At 49.9% G+C, this 16,531-nt stretch overlaps 7 protein-coding genes across 7 annotated transcripts; 3 read left to right on the top strand and 4 right to left on the bottom strand.

The window, feature by feature from the left end:
- Positions 1-342: 342 nt before the first annotated feature.
- Positions 343-1,836, top strand: FOBCDRAFT_48807 (kinase-like domain-containing protein). The gene has a single exon (XM_031188243.3). It carries the CDS (start codon positions 683-685, stop codon positions 1,652-1,654), a length of 972 nt encoding a protein of 323 aa, XP_031035508.1. The 5' UTR covers positions 343-682; the 3' UTR covers positions 1,655-1,836.
- On the bottom strand, positions 1,837-3,351 carry FOBCDRAFT_48806 (lysophosphatidylcholine acyltransferase). Its single transcript, XM_031188242.3, has 3 exons — positions 3,041-3,351; positions 2,878-2,982; positions 1,837-2,809 (listed from the first exon to the last, which is right to left on the bottom strand). The coding sequence occupies exons 1-3, from the start codon at positions 3,253-3,255 to the stop codon at positions 2,020-2,022; spliced, it is 1,110 nt and encodes a 369-aa protein (XP_031035507.2). The 5' UTR covers positions 3,256-3,351; the 3' UTR covers positions 1,837-2,019.
- A 373-nt stretch (positions 3,352-3,724) lies between these two features.
- Positions 3,725-4,906, top strand: FOBCDRAFT_297292 (uncharacterized protein; the record flags this gene model as incomplete). Its single annotated transcript, XM_031188245.2, has 3 exons — positions 3,725-3,740; positions 3,804-4,333; positions 4,391-4,906. The coding sequence occupies 3 exons, from the start codon at positions 3,725-3,727 to the stop codon at positions 4,904-4,906; spliced, it is 1,062 nt and encodes a 353-aa protein (XP_031035510.2).
- A 12-nt stretch (positions 4,907-4,918) lies between these two features.
- FOBCDRAFT_297286 (mitochondrial carrier domain-containing protein) lies at positions 4,919-5,921 on the bottom strand (the record flags this gene model as incomplete). Its single annotated transcript, XM_031188246.3, has 1 exon — positions 4,919-5,921. One exon carries the CDS (start codon positions 5,919-5,921, stop codon positions 4,932-4,934), a length of 990 nt encoding a protein of 329 aa, XP_031035511.2. The 3' UTR covers positions 4,919-4,931.
- Positions 5,922-6,211: 290 nt separating this feature from the next.
- On the bottom strand, positions 6,212-8,016 carry FOBCDRAFT_229722 (SCA7, zinc-binding domain-containing protein). The gene is made up of 5 exons (XM_031188247.3): positions 7,858-8,016; positions 7,682-7,804; positions 7,115-7,627; positions 6,885-7,061; positions 6,212-6,812 (listed from the first exon to the last, which is right to left on the bottom strand). Exons 1-5 carry the CDS (start codon positions 7,877-7,879, stop codon positions 6,415-6,417), a joined length of 1,233 nt encoding a protein of 410 aa, XP_031035512.1. The 5' UTR covers positions 7,880-8,016; the 3' UTR covers positions 6,212-6,414.
- A 773-nt stretch (positions 8,017-8,789) lies between these two features.
- FOBCDRAFT_205360 (uncharacterized protein) lies at positions 8,790-10,826 on the bottom strand (the record flags this gene model as incomplete). Its single annotated transcript, XM_031188249.2, has 4 exons — positions 8,790-9,593; positions 9,647-9,787; positions 9,903-10,673; positions 10,767-10,826. The coding sequence occupies 4 exons, from the start codon at positions 10,824-10,826 to the stop codon at positions 8,790-8,792; spliced, it is 1,776 nt and encodes a 591-aa protein (XP_031035514.2).
- Positions 10,827-14,766: 3,940 nt separating this feature from the next.
- On the top strand, positions 14,767-15,789 carry FOBCDRAFT_297284 (uncharacterized protein; the record flags this gene model as incomplete). Its single annotated transcript, XM_031188250.3, has 3 exons — positions 14,767-14,994; positions 15,065-15,580; positions 15,632-15,789. Exons 1-3 carry the CDS (start codon positions 14,859-14,861, stop codon positions 15,787-15,789), a joined length of 810 nt encoding a protein of 269 aa, XP_031035515.2. The 5' UTR covers positions 14,767-14,858.
- Positions 15,790-16,531: the final 742 nt, after the last annotated feature.

Raw genomic sequence — 16,531 nt, 5'->3', positions numbered from 1 at the left:
CATGATTGACACCCGCTATAAGCACCCATATTTGACGGGCAGGCGTAGGCTGAGATCAGTCTCGTAACATCAATACTTTAGATATTTAACAAAAATTGTGAAGAATATTACTATACAGTATATATCACCAACTATTCTGCTCCTGACTAACACCTTAGTTTTCAGTATTTCAATGGCCAACTAGGTATCGGATTTCATAAGTACTAATTCCAGACTCTCTTCCCCTTCTGTCGATCCCTCCAACCCCTCCCTCGCAAGGAGACCCTTCCAGCAGCCTCCACTGTTTGGGTACCTACAGACATTCCCTTTCTTCCCCCCCTCCATCCATCTCAAAAGTCACCGCAAGCAAAGGGTGCGACTCCAAAAAAAAAAAAGTGAGGCCAACCTGAAGGGCGGAACCCCCAAATACATACTCTATCGTCAAGGGCAGTGTTTGTGAGTCATCAACAAACCCAAAATATCAAGAAATAGCAGCAAACAATAGCCACTGCCCAAAACCCTTCACCTCGCATAATCTTTCTCACCTGCAGATTATCGACAATCCTCGCCCAAGTCGCAGTCCCAGGTCCCTCAGTCGAAATTGGTGACACGCCATTATCAGCCAATACCCACTCATCCTCGTTCGCTTTTCAAACCCTACCCGCATCAGATCCCCCAACTGATATCGTATCGTACCCTCAACATGGACGGAAAGCGACACCCCAGCTCGTTCCAGCAGCTCGAGAAGCTCGGTGAAGGTACCTACGCCACCGTCTTCAAGGGCCGCAACAGACAGACTGGAGAGCTTGTAGCGCTCAAGGAAATCCACCTCGACTCCGAAGAGGGAACACCGTCGACCGCCATCCGAGAGATTTCGTTGATGAAGGAGCTCAAGCACGAGAATATTGTAGGCCTGCACGATGTTATTCACACCGAGAACAAACTCATGCTCGTCTTCGAGTACATGGACGGCGATCTTAAGAGGTACATGGACACTCATGGCGATCGCGGTGCCCTCAAGCCTACCACCATCAAGTCCTTCATGTACCAGCTCCTCAAGGGCATCGACTTCTGTCACCAAAATCGTGTTCTTCACCGCGATCTCAAGCCCCAGAACTTGCTCATCAATAGCAAGGGCGTTTTGAAGCTCGGCGATTTCGGCCTTGCCCGCGCCTTTGGTATCCCCGTCAACACCTTCTCCAATGAGGTCGTCACCCTATGGTACCGCGCCCCCGATGTTCTCCTCGGCAGCCGAACATACAACACCAGTATCGATATCTGGTCCGCGGGCTGCATCATGGCCGAGATGTTTACCGGTCGACCTCTGTTCCCCGGAACCACAAACGAAGACCAGATCATCCGCATTTTCCGCATCATGGGAACACCAACAGAGCGTACCTGGCCCGGTATCACACAGTTCCCCGAGTACAAACCTACATTCCATATGTACGCCACTCAAGATCTTCGAAACATCCTCCCGGCGATTGACCCCAACGGTATCGATCTGCTGCAGCGAATGCTACAGCTTCGACCAGAACTGAGGATCAGTGCCCATGATGCCCTTCAGCACGTTTGGTTCAACGACCTTATGATGCACCCTCAGCAGCAGGCTCTCCAAGCGCAGGCTCGCGGATACCCCCAGGCTGTTCCCACTCAAGGTTTCGAGGCGTATTAGAACTTGCCCCAACCCCCAGTGGCGGGAGACCAAGATTTCTAGTTTTGCCTGCGTCATGATCACAGCGTTTTTGAATCGAGCTGTTTCAGTAACAGCGCCTCACTGCAAACCAAAAGAAGAAAATACCGGAATATTACGTGACGACTATTTCTCAGCACGATGGAGTTAAGGGTCAGCATGAATTAGACAGGACAGGAGAGATATTGGATCTTGGGACAGCAGCGTGTGTCGGTGTCTTGATTCGTCATTTATTGTTTTATTCCTGTCAACAACTAATGTTGAGTATGAATACCTTAGTCTCGGGTGGTTTGAGCCTCCTTGTTTTAGTCTATAATTCTACGAGCGAAATGTATGACAATTTATACTCATGGGCGTTCTCTTGGCCCATGTCTGTTAACAAGACTCCCATCGACTGGGCTCTTGAATTTTGTGCGGAGAGGATCTTTGGCCCATGTTTCTGCGAGAGCCGGTGCTTCGTCCTTTTCTGCAGGGAACCCTGCGCTTTCTCGTAATTTCTCGACCTCGTCTCTTACTCTCCTGGCCACCGATATTCTTAACTCAGTAGCCTCTGGGCCATTTCGGAGAAGTTCTGGGTCACCTTTCGCAACAAGCTTGCGCCATGCTGCCCGCTGGTGACCAAAGAGCTGATCAACATCTGTCGGCTCACCTATCACTATCTTCACGGTCTTTCCAAAACGAGGCGCCCATCTGGGCCATCCTCTATCCTCGGCCATAATGTGCTGGGTACCATGAACGAACATGGGGATGAACTCTGGAGCCGGATCAGATTCGAGAATCAGTCGAGATACACCCCATTTGAAGTAGCGCAATCCGCTATCCGGACTTTGGTGACAACAAGCCTCTGGAAACACGTGGACCCAGGCATTTCGATAGGCTGGGTAGGCAGATGGCGCTGGAAATTGATCAACGCCGTTGGTAGAGAAGAAGAGCGGTTGAGGAACTGCAGGAGGTCTTGTTGAAGCAGGAGTTGCAGAGAGAGGAGAGTCGGAGGCTGTAGACCATGAAGCTGGTGATGGGCCGGATAGTAGCTTGACAGCCTGTGCCATGGTTGGCTGGTATAGACCACCATAAGGAGAGTACCATAATCTGTGAGTGGGCAGAACCTGACCAAGACTGAAGAATGTCGATGTGGCTCTGTTATTTGTGTTGTTAGCTGAATATTCACTCACTCACTCGCATATGATGGTCTTCTCAAGACTTACTTATTCTTGAAACATATATCATGCGCCCCAAGACCCCATCTCATGTTGACTGCGTCAAAGAAGTACCGCATTGGTAGCATGCCCCAAATAAGAGGATCATCAAGTCTATATGTATGGCAGATAGTTAGCAAATGAACAGTAATGTTGAATCGACATGGCATACACTGCTACATGATTACATACAGTGAGCAGCCCGCGCTCACGCCCTTCTCTTTTCCTACGATCAAGAACCCCCAGAAGCCCTTCTAGGCCTGTAACCTCGAGGGTATTGAAGCCGTTCATGAATACTCTTGAGAATGCGCCAACTGAGCCCATGACAGTCGCCGAGGCAATGCGCCATGGCAGACTTGGCTGCGCAGGAGGATCTGAATCTGACATGGTAACGACAGGCTTGAGAAGATATCAAATTATCATTGTAAAACAGAGACAATATTATAACGCGAGTATTCGTTAAATGGAAAAAGACAAGTCTAGACAAGTGCTTTATACAAGTATTTGATCGGAGAGAAGCGGCTCATAATAGACCCACCTCCAACTTTTTCCCTGTTTGCTTACCCTGTAGAAATGACATGGGATCCCTAGACTGGGCATGACAGGACAGGATAGGCATGTGCTGGGGTTGCATTGCAACTAAGTTAAGTTAAGTTGACGTCTACCTCAACGTTTATTTGAACATCTATCACTTCAAATTTGTTCTTGTCGTTCGTAGGCGAGTATCACTGGGGAAAACTAGTCTTTCTCAATCACATCGAAATCAGATTTACGAGCTTCAGGACACTGCGACATAAAATTCCCCTCTACCAGCTTCTATCAACAATAACGGAGCTCTCCCAAGCCAGATAACATCATGGTATCAGCACACAGTACGTTCCTTATGATACCATCACAACTGCTGTCTTACCAAACTAACCCAATTAATCAATCAGGTAAACGAAACACCTCCCGTCCAGTCTTCACCTCTCACGAACGCGCCCTCGCAAAATCCCACTGGTCATCTTCGTCCGCTCGCCTTCACCGCGACTCATTCCTCCCATTTGGCTCCTGTGGTCTGTGTCTCAACATCGCCCGCGATCCCGTCTCATGTCGACGCGGCGATATATTCTGCCGTGAATGCGCACTATCGAACATACTCACGCAGAAGAAGGATATCAAACGCGCCCAGAAGGCACGCGCCGCTGCTGAGGAAGAGGCCGCTAAGCAAAAAGCGCACGAGGATGAGCTGGATCGCGAGCGCACCATTCAAGATTTTGAGTTGACGCAGGCTGGTCTCGATCGCAAGAACAAGGCAAACGTAACCAAGACCGACGATGAAAAGGTGGATGCGACGATCAGCGATTCGAACTCGCAAGCTTTGGTAGTAGATACGAAGCGTAAGTTTGAACTCGACAAAGACGAGCTGGATCGCATTGCGCGCGAGGACAAGGTCAAAGCCAGGAAAGCGCTGGAAGAGGAAAAGGTAGGAATCTCAACCCTACAGTGGTGTAGTATTTCGTGTTGACTCCCTATCGTACAGGCTGCGAAACCACATCTCCCATCATTCTGGACTCCGTCACTTACACCAGACGCCCAATCAAGCAAACTCCCACCAGTTGCGAAGAAAGACAAGACCGTACCAACATGCCCAGCATCTGGATCCGACAGTCCCCACCCTATTACCATGCAAAATCTCATCACAATTAACTTCAACGAAGAGGAAACGTCAAAGGGCAAGCAGAGGACTTGCCCGTCATGCTTAAAGATGCTCACAAACGCCTCCAATCCCATGATGACCAAAGAGTGTGGTCATGTTTTGTGTCACAGTTGCGTTAAACAGTTCATGATCCCATCATCCAAAAAGACATCTTCTGAGGATGTTCCACCCCTGACCTGCTACGTCTGCGACGTACCTCTGACCTCCAAGTCACACAAGACAGATACCGCCCCTGGCTCTTCGATGCCTGGCTTGATAGCCCTCCAGTCCGAAGGGACAGGCTTTTCAGCTCACGGAGGAAACACCGTGGAGCGATCGAGCGTCGCTTTCCAATGTTGAGAATCTCGCACTGAACCACATCCCATCACTTCATCCGCAGCCTTCGCTGTCGCAAGTAGGGCAACAGCATCATAAACCATACACGAACAACAAACCGATGAATAACACCCTTGGTGAGCATTGTCAATCCGTGACTGAAGAAGCTCTTGAGAAGCTCTCCCTGAAGTCCAGCGTAGAGTGCTTTCATACCCTCGTTGGTAATGATGCGAATAATGACGCCAAATATGGACTGATTGAGAAGATCAAGTATCCTCCGCAGTATATGCTTGCGCTTCGAATTTCCGCTCTGCCCTTTCTCCACATCAGCATCCGCCGTGCTCACCGAGCTACCCGCCATTTGAAGGCGCGTCTTGCCCGTCTGGAAAGGATATGTGATGGCAGTGGCAGTAGCTTTGCTCGAGGCGGCAATCAAGAAGGCGATCCATGCCACTGGAAAGTCCTCTTCTTCGAGTGCTGGTAAGATCCGCGCTGCCAGCCGTCGATTGACAAAGAAGGTGATGCTGGGATTCAGAGTGAGCATCAGGGTAGCCGAATAGCCAGACCAGAGACCAAGCAATCCGCTTTCTTTTCGAATCTCGGAGAGAATCTCCAGAAGCGACTGCTCACTCCCCAACATCTGCTTCCTCGTGACAACGTTCGAAATGGGGGTGGTGAGAGCCCTGGCACACCCTCCAGCGACGGCGCCCACAAGAAGCTCTTCGACAATCTTGGGTTTGCGATGTCGAGGGCGTAGATAGTTGTAGAAGCCAAAGAATAGAAAACTATCCACGACCGACTTGGCCACATCTGTTCCTAGTCCACTGTACAGTGCCTTGATCCCTCCTTCGTTGGCGGGGATGCCTTTGAAAGCTGAAATGACACCATCGTAGTCGCCTGTAGAGCCTCCCGTCTTTCGCTGCGCCTTGAGTCGAGTCGTAACCAGGTCCAATGGGTACAGAGATGCTGTTGATATGGCTGTCCCAACAGAGCCAGATACGGCGTGGCCAAGGGCATTGAGAGCCTGCTGAGACGACATTGTAACAAGATCAAGATACTGAGAATGCTCATCAATGCCGTGAAACGAAGTGATGATAGCTGAAAGGCACGCGCACGTGCATGATGTGAAGGAAGAGTCGCGAGCAAGGCAACATGGATGTTGAGCCGCATGTAAGTAGCCCTGGTATTATAGCAGGACAAGACGGGACCGTAATAATGAGCGACGCGCGCTATCGCATTCAAGACGTCATAAGCCAACCTCGGCGCGGCCCCACCATCCAGTCACCGCATGTGACCCATGTTCCGAGGCATGACGGGTATACTTAGAGATGGGAGACTCATAACATTATTGATATCTCATACAAAAGTCAAGTCTTCTAGACCCCGCTGTACAATACTCCTCGTCACAAACAATAAACAGCGTTTGGTATCTCCTCCAAGAATGGTCCGTTACACAATCGACCTTGATACGCTTCCAGAGAACGTGTGTTGGTTCTGTTTTCAACCCTTTACCTGTTCTGCAAGGTTTCATTCTATGCTCTGCTTGAAACTGATGGTTGTCTTTGAGGTGTGAATGTTGCTGTCGTCCGCCCAGCATTATTAAAACCCGCAGTAATGTCTATCTCTCCTGGAGCATCTTCTGAAGCGGGTTGTAGCCCAGGATGGCCCTCGGGAAGCTTCTGTGCTCCAAAACCAGTGACTGAAAAGATATTTGTCCTTCCACCATTGGTGGCCATTTGAAGCTGTTCGTGTAATCTTGCGAGCTGGTATTGTCGTTTTATGGGAGTGAAGGTGGGTTGTGGTATTAGAGGTTGAGGGCGCCATTGTGATAGAGCACCCATCACGGCCGTTGTTTCTTCGTCGGAGTCGACAGGCCCGTTATTGGCTTCGTCTTCATCTTCTATCGGCGCGTTGGCATCAAGCGCTGCCTCTGTTGGAGTAAATTGTTAGTCGTGTCCAGGCAGGGAGTACTAGTGGAGGGGTGGACTAGATCAAGACTTACTCTGCTGCTTCGCTTGATTCTTCTTCTGGTACGCGGCAAGAAGCATATCGTATGGCAAAGATCTTCCTGCGACTGCGCGCTTCGCTCCCATACTATGGCTCTTACATGTCAATGATCTTGCGCATGGCTGTCCATTCGGCAACAAGACACCACACTGCCGCTCCACGTCCACAGGTCCTAGCATCAGTTTTAGTGCAAGCCTCTCAAGAGACCTGTGATCAGTATCTCACCTTTTGGCTTGGGGACCTTGGCTTTCGGCTCATCCTTCTTCTTCTTATTCTTGGGTCCCTTGTCTGGATCACCATCGGCCTTGCGCTTCTTCCCCTTCTTATCGTCTTCGGGTTTCTTACCCGCGGCCTTTTTGGCAGTCTTGCTTCCAGTCGCTTTCTTTTCAGCTGAGATTCCGTCGTCGTCACTGTCATCGTCGCCCCGCTCAACCCCATTCTCTTCGTCCTCTTTCCGTTGCTCTTCTTGTCTTGCTGCCTCTTTTGCCCTTTCTCTTGCTTCGCGAGCTTCTTTCTTTCTTTGAGCCTTCTCTTTCTTTAACCGCAGGCATTGCGCAATATGCGCCTTGGCGGCCGTTTTCAAAACGCTCTTCTTACAGTGCTTGCATTGTTGCAGGTCGGGGCTGTCTTCGAGGGGTCGTCCTGTCGCAAAGGTTTCGCGGGAAGTTTCGTCGAGTTCGTTTACAACAGGACCTGGTGAGGGCGCACCCACAGGTGAGGCGCCGTTCTTCTTCTTGTCTTGGGAACATTAGCGGCTTCGCCAAGCTTGTATAGGATGACCTCAGTACATACTGTTACCCTCAATTACACTACCATCCATCCAGTTTCCAGGTTTGCTGTGTTTTGGCGCTGGTTTCTTCAGCTTGATCTTTCCGTTCTTGTTCTTGGATGCGACTTTGATCGTGCCGTCATCGCCTGCAAGCTGGGTGTTAGTCTAATGCAGTCGCGCATGTGTAGAGTCGCGTTACCTTTTCGGGCATCCGTCCCCATGATGATTGAAGTCAGCGACTAGTACAGTTGCTATTGCAGTTAAACAGTTTCCTTCGTATCGATGATGAACTTTGCTTTGATGGATCGCGAATAGTCTGGCTTTGAAAGGGATGGTCGTTGCGATAAGGCTGGGCTGGGTATGGATGTTATGGTGGAGTTGAAGGTGTGGCTGCCTTAATGATACACGTGCCTGAGCCAGGGTCGGCCCACGCCTACACTATTTCTCCGGGGGTTTAGTCAGATCCCCACTAACATCTGGGGAAGAGCCAGGCTCTGATGAATGGAAACAGATAAGCACCAATGATAACCAAGTTTTTGAATTCAGGGTGAGATAAGGTTAGATGATCAATTTTAGAGACTGCTGACAAGATCAAAGGATTGTAGAATAGTCCCAAATTGCTACTTAGCACTAATATGATGCCTCGACAAAGAGTCAGGGCACCTGTTTCTGAAATCGTCCATCTAATGGGCCAGTGAGTGAGTGAGTTAATGATTTTGAATAGTATAAAATGTCTGAGCCATGGTCATTTCCATTAAGCTCTGATAATACTATAGACAAAGAAAGAGTTTATCAACATAAGTTGTGTAATATAGAGGCCTCAGGTGCGAGTAGCAGCACTGAGGTTGAGAAGTTATCATGTCTACCACAAGCATAAGTGGCCATGCACCCAATATTCGTTAACCATAACCTTCCGTGAACCTAAAAGTCCAGATGCAATACCCAAACCAGCCAACTCCGGGTGAAGAACGACGCTCGATGTCAGTTTTTCTACCCCTAGGTACCCAAAAGAAGAAACTCGATGCCAATGCAGCCCACAAAGCCAGTAAACACCGAACAAGATGCATTCGTACTGTCCCAGGCATTCCAAAATTTTATTCATAACCATACCGATGCCTGGGCGAGTTATCATCACCGCACACTGCTTTCGATCACTTCCTTCTTTATTTTCAACGAGTCACGATATGCCTTCATGGTGTCCATCATGCACTTGGCATGAAGAATACCCATATCACTCCATATACACTCCATCACTGCCACAACCCAGTCCCAGTATGCCTCTGGGACACCAGGAGCACAGGCAGCAACTTGAAGGTGAAATAGAACAACGGGAAGCCCAGCAGAGCCAGAGCCCGCCCCTCCTGGTCTCTCGACTGGTATGGCAGCCTTTTCGGTGAGAAGCGGGTGTCGCCAATGTGTTGGGGTGCTCACGAGAGTGTCGCGGGCGAGTTTTCTAACGATCTCGTATCGATGTCCATATTCGGCCAGCGAGATCAAGGGCGCGCTAGATTTGGGGTACGCCTTGATGAATTCGATAATTGTCTGATTCAAGAGAGTACGCGCCCATCGGTAGTGTCCATACATCCGTGCAACAAACATGTCGAAATAGACATGACACGTGCCATCGAATACCGCAGCTGGTGGTAGGTGTTCCGCTTTCTCTTCGCGAAATCGCCAAGTAGGTCCAAGATTTCGTTCCCAACTAAGGAATGACTCGTCGATATCTAATAATTGCTTCAAGGTGGACACTATGACAGAACGACCGTCGACCAGAGCATGAGTCTTGATGTATGTTGAGACCTGAATGAATCGCCCAATTAATGGGCCGAGATCGGTAGCAGGATGATCGGCTGGGTCAAGGAGGGTTCTTGCAAACGAAATCCATTCGAATAGGGGGTCCGGCAGGGGTGTTGCGGACATGTGAGCAGGTATAAACTGAGCAACTATGTGAGTAAATTGGGACGATGTGCTTAGAAACCATGACATACAAGAGAATAAGACATTTGTACCATGGCACGAACACCGAGGAAAGCGGCCGCTGGCATAGGTAGCCATCGTCGCAATAGAGCAAGCCCGCCCATAATGTGCGCATGAACGTGCCCTAGTCCTTGATAGGCTCCTTTGACAAGCTGGAGACGGGTGTTAGCATATCAAAAGCCAAGATTGGACAGGAGAATGGTAGATCGGGGAGATGGGGCTGACCATGCGGGTGTGTTGGCTGGCATTAGGGGTCGGGGCACAAACCTCGAACATGGCAAGCATGACGACGGAGCGCATCGTGACCTCAAAATCCGGCATGCTCGAGGTCTGTACGAGGCGACCAGTCTGGCGCAAAGCCAACCCATATCGTTGACGGGCTATCGTCATCATGCTGGGATCGTCTTTGAGATTGGAAAGGCTAGCGAGGCCAACCGCGGCCATTACGTCTTGAACAGCAGGGTCCCATAGCCATTCCGTGTGTGACAAATCGCCGGGGGACCTGGGCTCATCTGGATGGCCTATTAGGTAACGGTTGACATAGAACTGAACGCCCTGCTCCTCGAGACTTGGATCGATTGGCGGCGAAAGCCTTGGTGGTCGTATAACGATAGGCTGTACAGTGGAAGCATTTGAGGTCGTATGATATAAAGATGAAGCGGGAGATTGAGGGGTCGGCGATGGTGTTTGCTGGCTCGCAGTTGAAGCAGGAGACGTTGGCCAGCCATCTCTGAATGATTTGTAGGAGGATGCTATCGCTGCGGGACCAGGATAGCTGTGTAGAGATGTTATAGAGGAAGAAGCAGAAACGGAAGAGGCTTGTGTAGAGCTGTTGGACGAGTAAGAAGAAGCCAGAGAGCTGGAGGATGTTTGTGTTGATAGGCCCTCAGAGGATTCACCAACACCCCATTGTGCATGTGCTTTTTGTATCACCTTGCTGCTCTCGTCACGAAACATGAGGGAGAGCTGGTCACGATAACCAGGGCACTTTTTCCCAACCCGAATACATTGTGAGCATTCCGGTTTGATTTTGTCACACTGTTGAGTAGAATTGCCAATTAGTTAAAGCCCATGAACTACTGTATGTGTGGAGAATCGCAGGTCGTGGATGACTCCAGCGGATTAACTCACCTTGATACGTCGCACGCGACAGTTCTGGCAGCCCTGAGAGGCTTTCCCACAGTAGACCATGGTCGCTGAGGGCTTTTGAATCACGACGGTGTCTTGCCGAGAGCTGGACACCGTCGATAATCGGTAGGTCCGGGGCAGTGAGATCGGTAGCACGGTGACGGAGTTCGTGGAGGCGGGTGGGTACCGGATATACCTTGATTCCAATATATAAGTAGTGACGGAGGTAGCAATTGCGCTCGCCCAATGCCACAGGCTATGAAACAAGTAGCGAACCGCTATTGGAAACCTGGGTCAGTTTGTTGATTGAAACCCTGACAGTCGTGTGTTGCATCAGAGCTTGAAACAATAGGGGCGGTAGATCGGAAGACAAGGCCAGGTAAATGAGCATCGCCAAGTTGAAGAATGGCAGAAATGCAGTGGAAAAGTGATAGGATGATTAATAACGTCGAATAGCTGCCTCAAGAAATAAGTCCCATCCCGAGTAGGTAACGCGACGAATCGCGTGCAGATTGACCTTGTACTGCTTGCGCTGGCTGTCTCAGCCACTCATCCAGCCCAGAAGCCCAAGGCACAACTTGCTCACTCGCAATTCTGACGCTACCGCTGCCGCCCGGGGCGAAGAGACCTAGAATAGGGAGCGCTGTCGGATGGGCCAGTATCCAAATCCAGTAGGGGACCAGCCGGTGTTGGTGCTGGTACTGGTGCTGGATCACAACGGTCACAACGGGTAGACAGATGTCAGGCAAGCCCGTTGTGTTTCCGATACGTAGGGGTGTCCCGCAGCCCAGGGAGCTGGAACTGGAATCGGGACGAGAGGAAAAGGAGGGAGAGGGGAATATGTTGACGTGAAATTGGCGGGGTATTAACTTATGGCCAAGGTAGAGAATAGATGTTTACTTTTGTCGGCACATGTGAGTGAGTTCAGCCAGTCCTCTCCCGTGATTGATTGATTGCGACGAGACCGAGTCAAGGCCAGGACCAGGGCCTAGAGGCTGGTGCTGTGCTGAACTGGCCTGTCTTGGATATTATCGAGTAAGGGTAGGTAGGTAGTGCGGAGAAAGGGTTGGCAGACTGTGTACGGTATATGGTATGGTAGGTATGGGTTGAGGATGGGAGTGATCTAAGACGAAATAGACATGACGTCCATATAGAGAACGGCCTAATAGTATGCCCCGTCGGACTTTATGGGAAATACTGTCAGAAAAGTCGTTGAAAGATTAAAGATCAAGCAAGGATGAGAGTCTAAGTATGGTAAAGTAGAGGACGGAAACGGAAGCCATGCATAGATGATGGGAGGTAGGTGCTTAGACGGGACAGCCCAAGTAGTGGACCCGGCGTCCTAATTAGACTGCCTAGAACTAGGTACCTATAACTAATAGGCACTACTAACTGCTAGGTACAGCGGCAGTGCAAAATGCTTGCCGAACCGACCTAAAGCCGTGGGCACTCGCCGCATCGTATCGTATCGTATCGTACCGTATCACACAATCTATGATATTGAGATTTCAAGCTGTCAGCATTTTAATTAATGTGTGGACCCGAATAAATGCTACCTCTGACGGTTGTATCGAGGGAATTACCCATCGATCATACCTCATCTCGGCGATCGTCAGCCAGCATTGTTGAACTCCAACCCAATCGATGGCAACGTAGCTGACCGAAATCCGCACAGAGATCAGGAGGTCAGCTTCTGCCCAAGGTCATCACAAAAGCCCAAGCCCAGGATAATACCGACATCCTGGATACTGGGAAGGTCCTTGAAGGTCTCGATGAGGGAATGAGGGCCTCTAGACTATCGCTCAAAGTGGACTGCCAGGACTGCGTGATGTGGTGCGAAGTGCCACTTTGGATGGTCTAGGCCAACAGGGACCACCTTGCTATTGATCACAACTCACAACTCGGGAGGGGAAATTTGAAAGGATGAAGGTTTGCAAGGTGATGAGAAAGGTGGAGGTGTCATAAAAGGGGGACACAGAGGCAGCCATACGGGATCATTGGAGGGTAAGTTGGAACTAACGTTAGTCTTAGATGGACGTTTTTCTCAATGGTTTCTGATAAGTTAGGGGTTCCAGTATGGAAAACCTTACCCGCACGAGCTGAGCTGTATGAGAAACAGGAAGGATAACCCAGCCAGGCGAAGCTTTTAAGCTCTGGTCGCCAATATTAAGGAGGCAGGGGAATGTTGATTGCGGAATGGTCCATATTGCCGTTACCATGGGAGTGGGTAAGGCTGCAAGATACTCACCAGGAGACCAGATGAAAATGGAACGGCAGATGTTTTCTGTTGCTTACGATATCAAAACATGGCACGGCAGAGACCACTTGGCGCGTGGCTCTTTCAGCAGCCATCCCAGTACGGGAGTTACGGAGGTAGGGAGACGACTCGTGCAATACAATACGCGCATTAATTCATCATTTCAAAACCGACGACAAAGTTTGGCCTCACAGACACAGACACAGACACAGACCTTGAACTGACATTAGCTCTTGGACTTTATCGACATGGCTCGTTGTGAGAGTACGTACGTGCACTCTCTGGCTTGGCATAAAGGTTTCAGCTCTTGGAGAGCGGTGTGTTCACGAAAACTCGAAAGAGGACCAACTAAGGGCATTGCATCGAAATAAACGGAACAGAGGCTTTTATAGGTAGTCCATCGACTTACATGTTAAATCGACAATTCATCAATACCCGGACAAAAGCCGGCTCTCGGCCGAACCGATGCTACAGGGCTGCAGATTTGTCTCTGGGCAGTAAGGCTGGTTGGCCTTTACGCCCGTCGTATCTGAACGAGCTGCCTGGTTCGTAATGATCCAATGCTAATGACACGAACGGAGCGGGCGGATTTATTAGTTACAGCACCTACATAATACTAAACTCGATGACGCGCGCAGCTAGACTTGGGGCCAATTTGGCGACTCAGGACTGCAGGTCGTGCCAAGAATCCAATCTAGAAGCATCCAATGTTGACCGCCAAAGGCCTTGCTTTTATTGCCCTCCACTGTCTTTCTTGACTGCGACTTCGGTAGATTGCTCAGGAACATTGAATGCCAAGTCGGAACCTAAGCAAGTGCCATCAAAGCTTTATAATTATAGAATCATATAGGCTTCTTCTTTAACCGTTGAAATATGCTTTTTCAGTTGTGGCTGCGCTGCACATCCGTTTATCTTTCAGCTTCTTGAGCTCCTAAGCTCTTAGGTGACCCCTCCGACAAGACAAGACCAGGGTAGAGAATGACGTAGTTGACACATCCAACTCTACCTCGGCCTTCCCCAGATAGGTTGTCCGGTCCAACACCAAAAACACTGACACAAATTCCTTGGCTTCAGCATAAGTTAAGCCACAGATGCTTAATCTCTGTTTTTTCTTTGGTTAGCTATCTTCTGCTGCAGGTTTCTTCCTCTTCAGCCACACTCACCCTTGTCCCCTTGTACGTCCGCCTGTGGAGGGCAGCGCAACGTCATGACCTCTTCAAAGACCAACCTTTTACATCATCCATCCAACCTATCCAAGCCTGGAATATTATGGGAACACTGGATGCTGAAACGAGAGGCCGGGGATACGGCTCAGAGCATGCTGCAGTAATCTAGGCCCTGTCAGCTCCATCGATCGACCGCGGCGTCATAACTTGAGCCGCCACATACGGATGATGGACTCTTCTGCCTTGACACGAATGGGTACTTTTGGTCATGCTCTACAGCAAACAGGTACAATGTTGCACAACTTTGACTGGTTAGACCCGGCAAATAACATGAATCCTTCCAAGGGTACTTTCTAAATGGCTTCTATTCATAGCAGTCATGATGTATACTACTGACTGAGGTGTTGTACTATTTGTGTCCCTCGCTTGGTTGGGTTAAACAAACAACGACGTCAGACCTACCATACCACCTCCCCCTCTTTGATTCTTACCTTTCTAAAGCTGAAGGACCTTTTATTTAAACTTGAACTTCCCCGTGACGCTCCCGCCCTTTCTTTATCATTTCAGCTCTTTAGTATACCCCATCTCGCACCCAAGATACCCAGCCATTCACGATTCAACTGCACGACAACCAAGATACCAAACTTACACAACAATCACAACTAAATCACAATGGAGACCATCAGCAACCTCACTGCCGCCGCCTCCAAGGCTGTTTGGGGAGACAGCCAAACTGCCAACAAGGAGCCCGTCTCCGGAGTCCAAGGTGACACCAAGCAGGGCGAGCCCTACGATGCCGGCAACCTAGGTACGACCTCAACGCCTGCACCACACAAACAACTACATTTGAATGATATCACTGACATGGCGTGGTCTAGAAACCCCCCAGCAAGAAAAGGTGGCACAAAACTTTGGCAGCCACGGTGAGGAACGCGCAACAGGCCTTGGACATGAAGCCCCCGTCTCCAAGCCCACCGAGACGACAAACGCTGCTTCAGCCACACCTTCAGTTCCCGCACCCAACCCTCACTCAAAGGATACCTCTGCCGGCCAGAATGACACCCGCGACCCGGCGCAGGCGGACAAGGGCAACAAGGACCTCCACGACGTTGACGACACCTCTGAGGGCACCGACGTCAAGCTCGGCGAGGGTCCTGGACCTCAGCCTATCGAGAAGCTTGCCAAGGAGCATGGCGGTGATGCAGGCAATGCTCCTGTTGAGGGAACTTCTCACAAGCCTACTGAGGTTGGCTCCGAGGGAGCCACGGGGTCATCCAAGTCTGAGAATCAACCTCATGACCCCAAGGAGGACGAGTATGTCACTGCTAGCGGTTTTGCTGCCGATGGTGGTGACTTTGATGCTTCCAAGCCTGGTGCTGGACGTGAAGCTGACCGTAAGTCCACAATCGAAATGCCTAATGTTTCGTTATACTAACAACTGTCAGGCCTGATGGAGCAAAAGGGTATTCATCTTGGCGAGAGCGGAAGCTCAGATCACTCCAAGACCGAATCGCACTCCAGCAGCAAGCACCACGGTTCTGATGAGAAGAAGGACAAGCCAAGTATCGGCGAGCGCATCAAGGCCAAGCTCCACAAGCACTAAAGGGGAATAAATGTCCTGATGTTTGAAAGAAATATGCAAAGTTAATGATGGAAAATGATATCCCACACGGCCGTTTCGGCGCTTTATTTTTCAACTTATGCCCAGTTACTGTTTTGGTCGTGTTTTTAACTAGTTACTCTATCTAAGTAGTTGGCACCATTATTATGGTCATTCACTCAATGCTAGCCGAGACACGGACTGTCTTGATGAATTCGGTACCGCCTTGTCGTGATACATGATTGGATCCTATGCGAGACCTCGTTTCGGTGCTGTCAGCAACACGTTATTATCAGACCAGGCCCCTTGTCAGGTGGTGGCCTGGATGCGGCCCGGAGTAGCGGGATGTCGGGCAAGCTGGGGTAAAGATACACGAGACGGGGTGTGAGATACCGACGGATATTGCATATTCGTTTGTTTCTGATCAGCGTTCCTTGCCTATGGGTAATTGAACCTAAATTCCGGGGAAATTATCAGATACATCAACGTGATTCTCACTAAAGATACATCGATTCGAGAGTCATTGCCAACTCGCCCGTGATATGAATAACCAAACTGCCGTGACAGTCCCTTGTATGAACTATACCGATACACAATCATGTTGTTTTTTAAAATTGACCATTCGCTCCACTAGATGCTTCCCATCATATCATGCGCCGTACCTCTGGGGACTTTCAGGTATATTCAATCCTCGTGCGGCCAGCGTACACTTGCAAATGCCATCGTCAGTGTCCACCAAGTCTCC

This window comes from Fusarium oxysporum, chromosome VIII (genome assembly GCF_013085055.1).
Source record: "Fusarium oxysporum Fo47 chromosome VIII, complete sequence".
Classification (NCBI taxonomy): Eukaryota; Fungi; Ascomycota; class Sordariomycetes; order Hypocreales; family Nectriaceae; genus Fusarium; species Fusarium oxysporum.
Note: the sequence above shows the minus strand (reverse complement) of the source record. Positions and strands in the feature narration are given on the sequence as shown.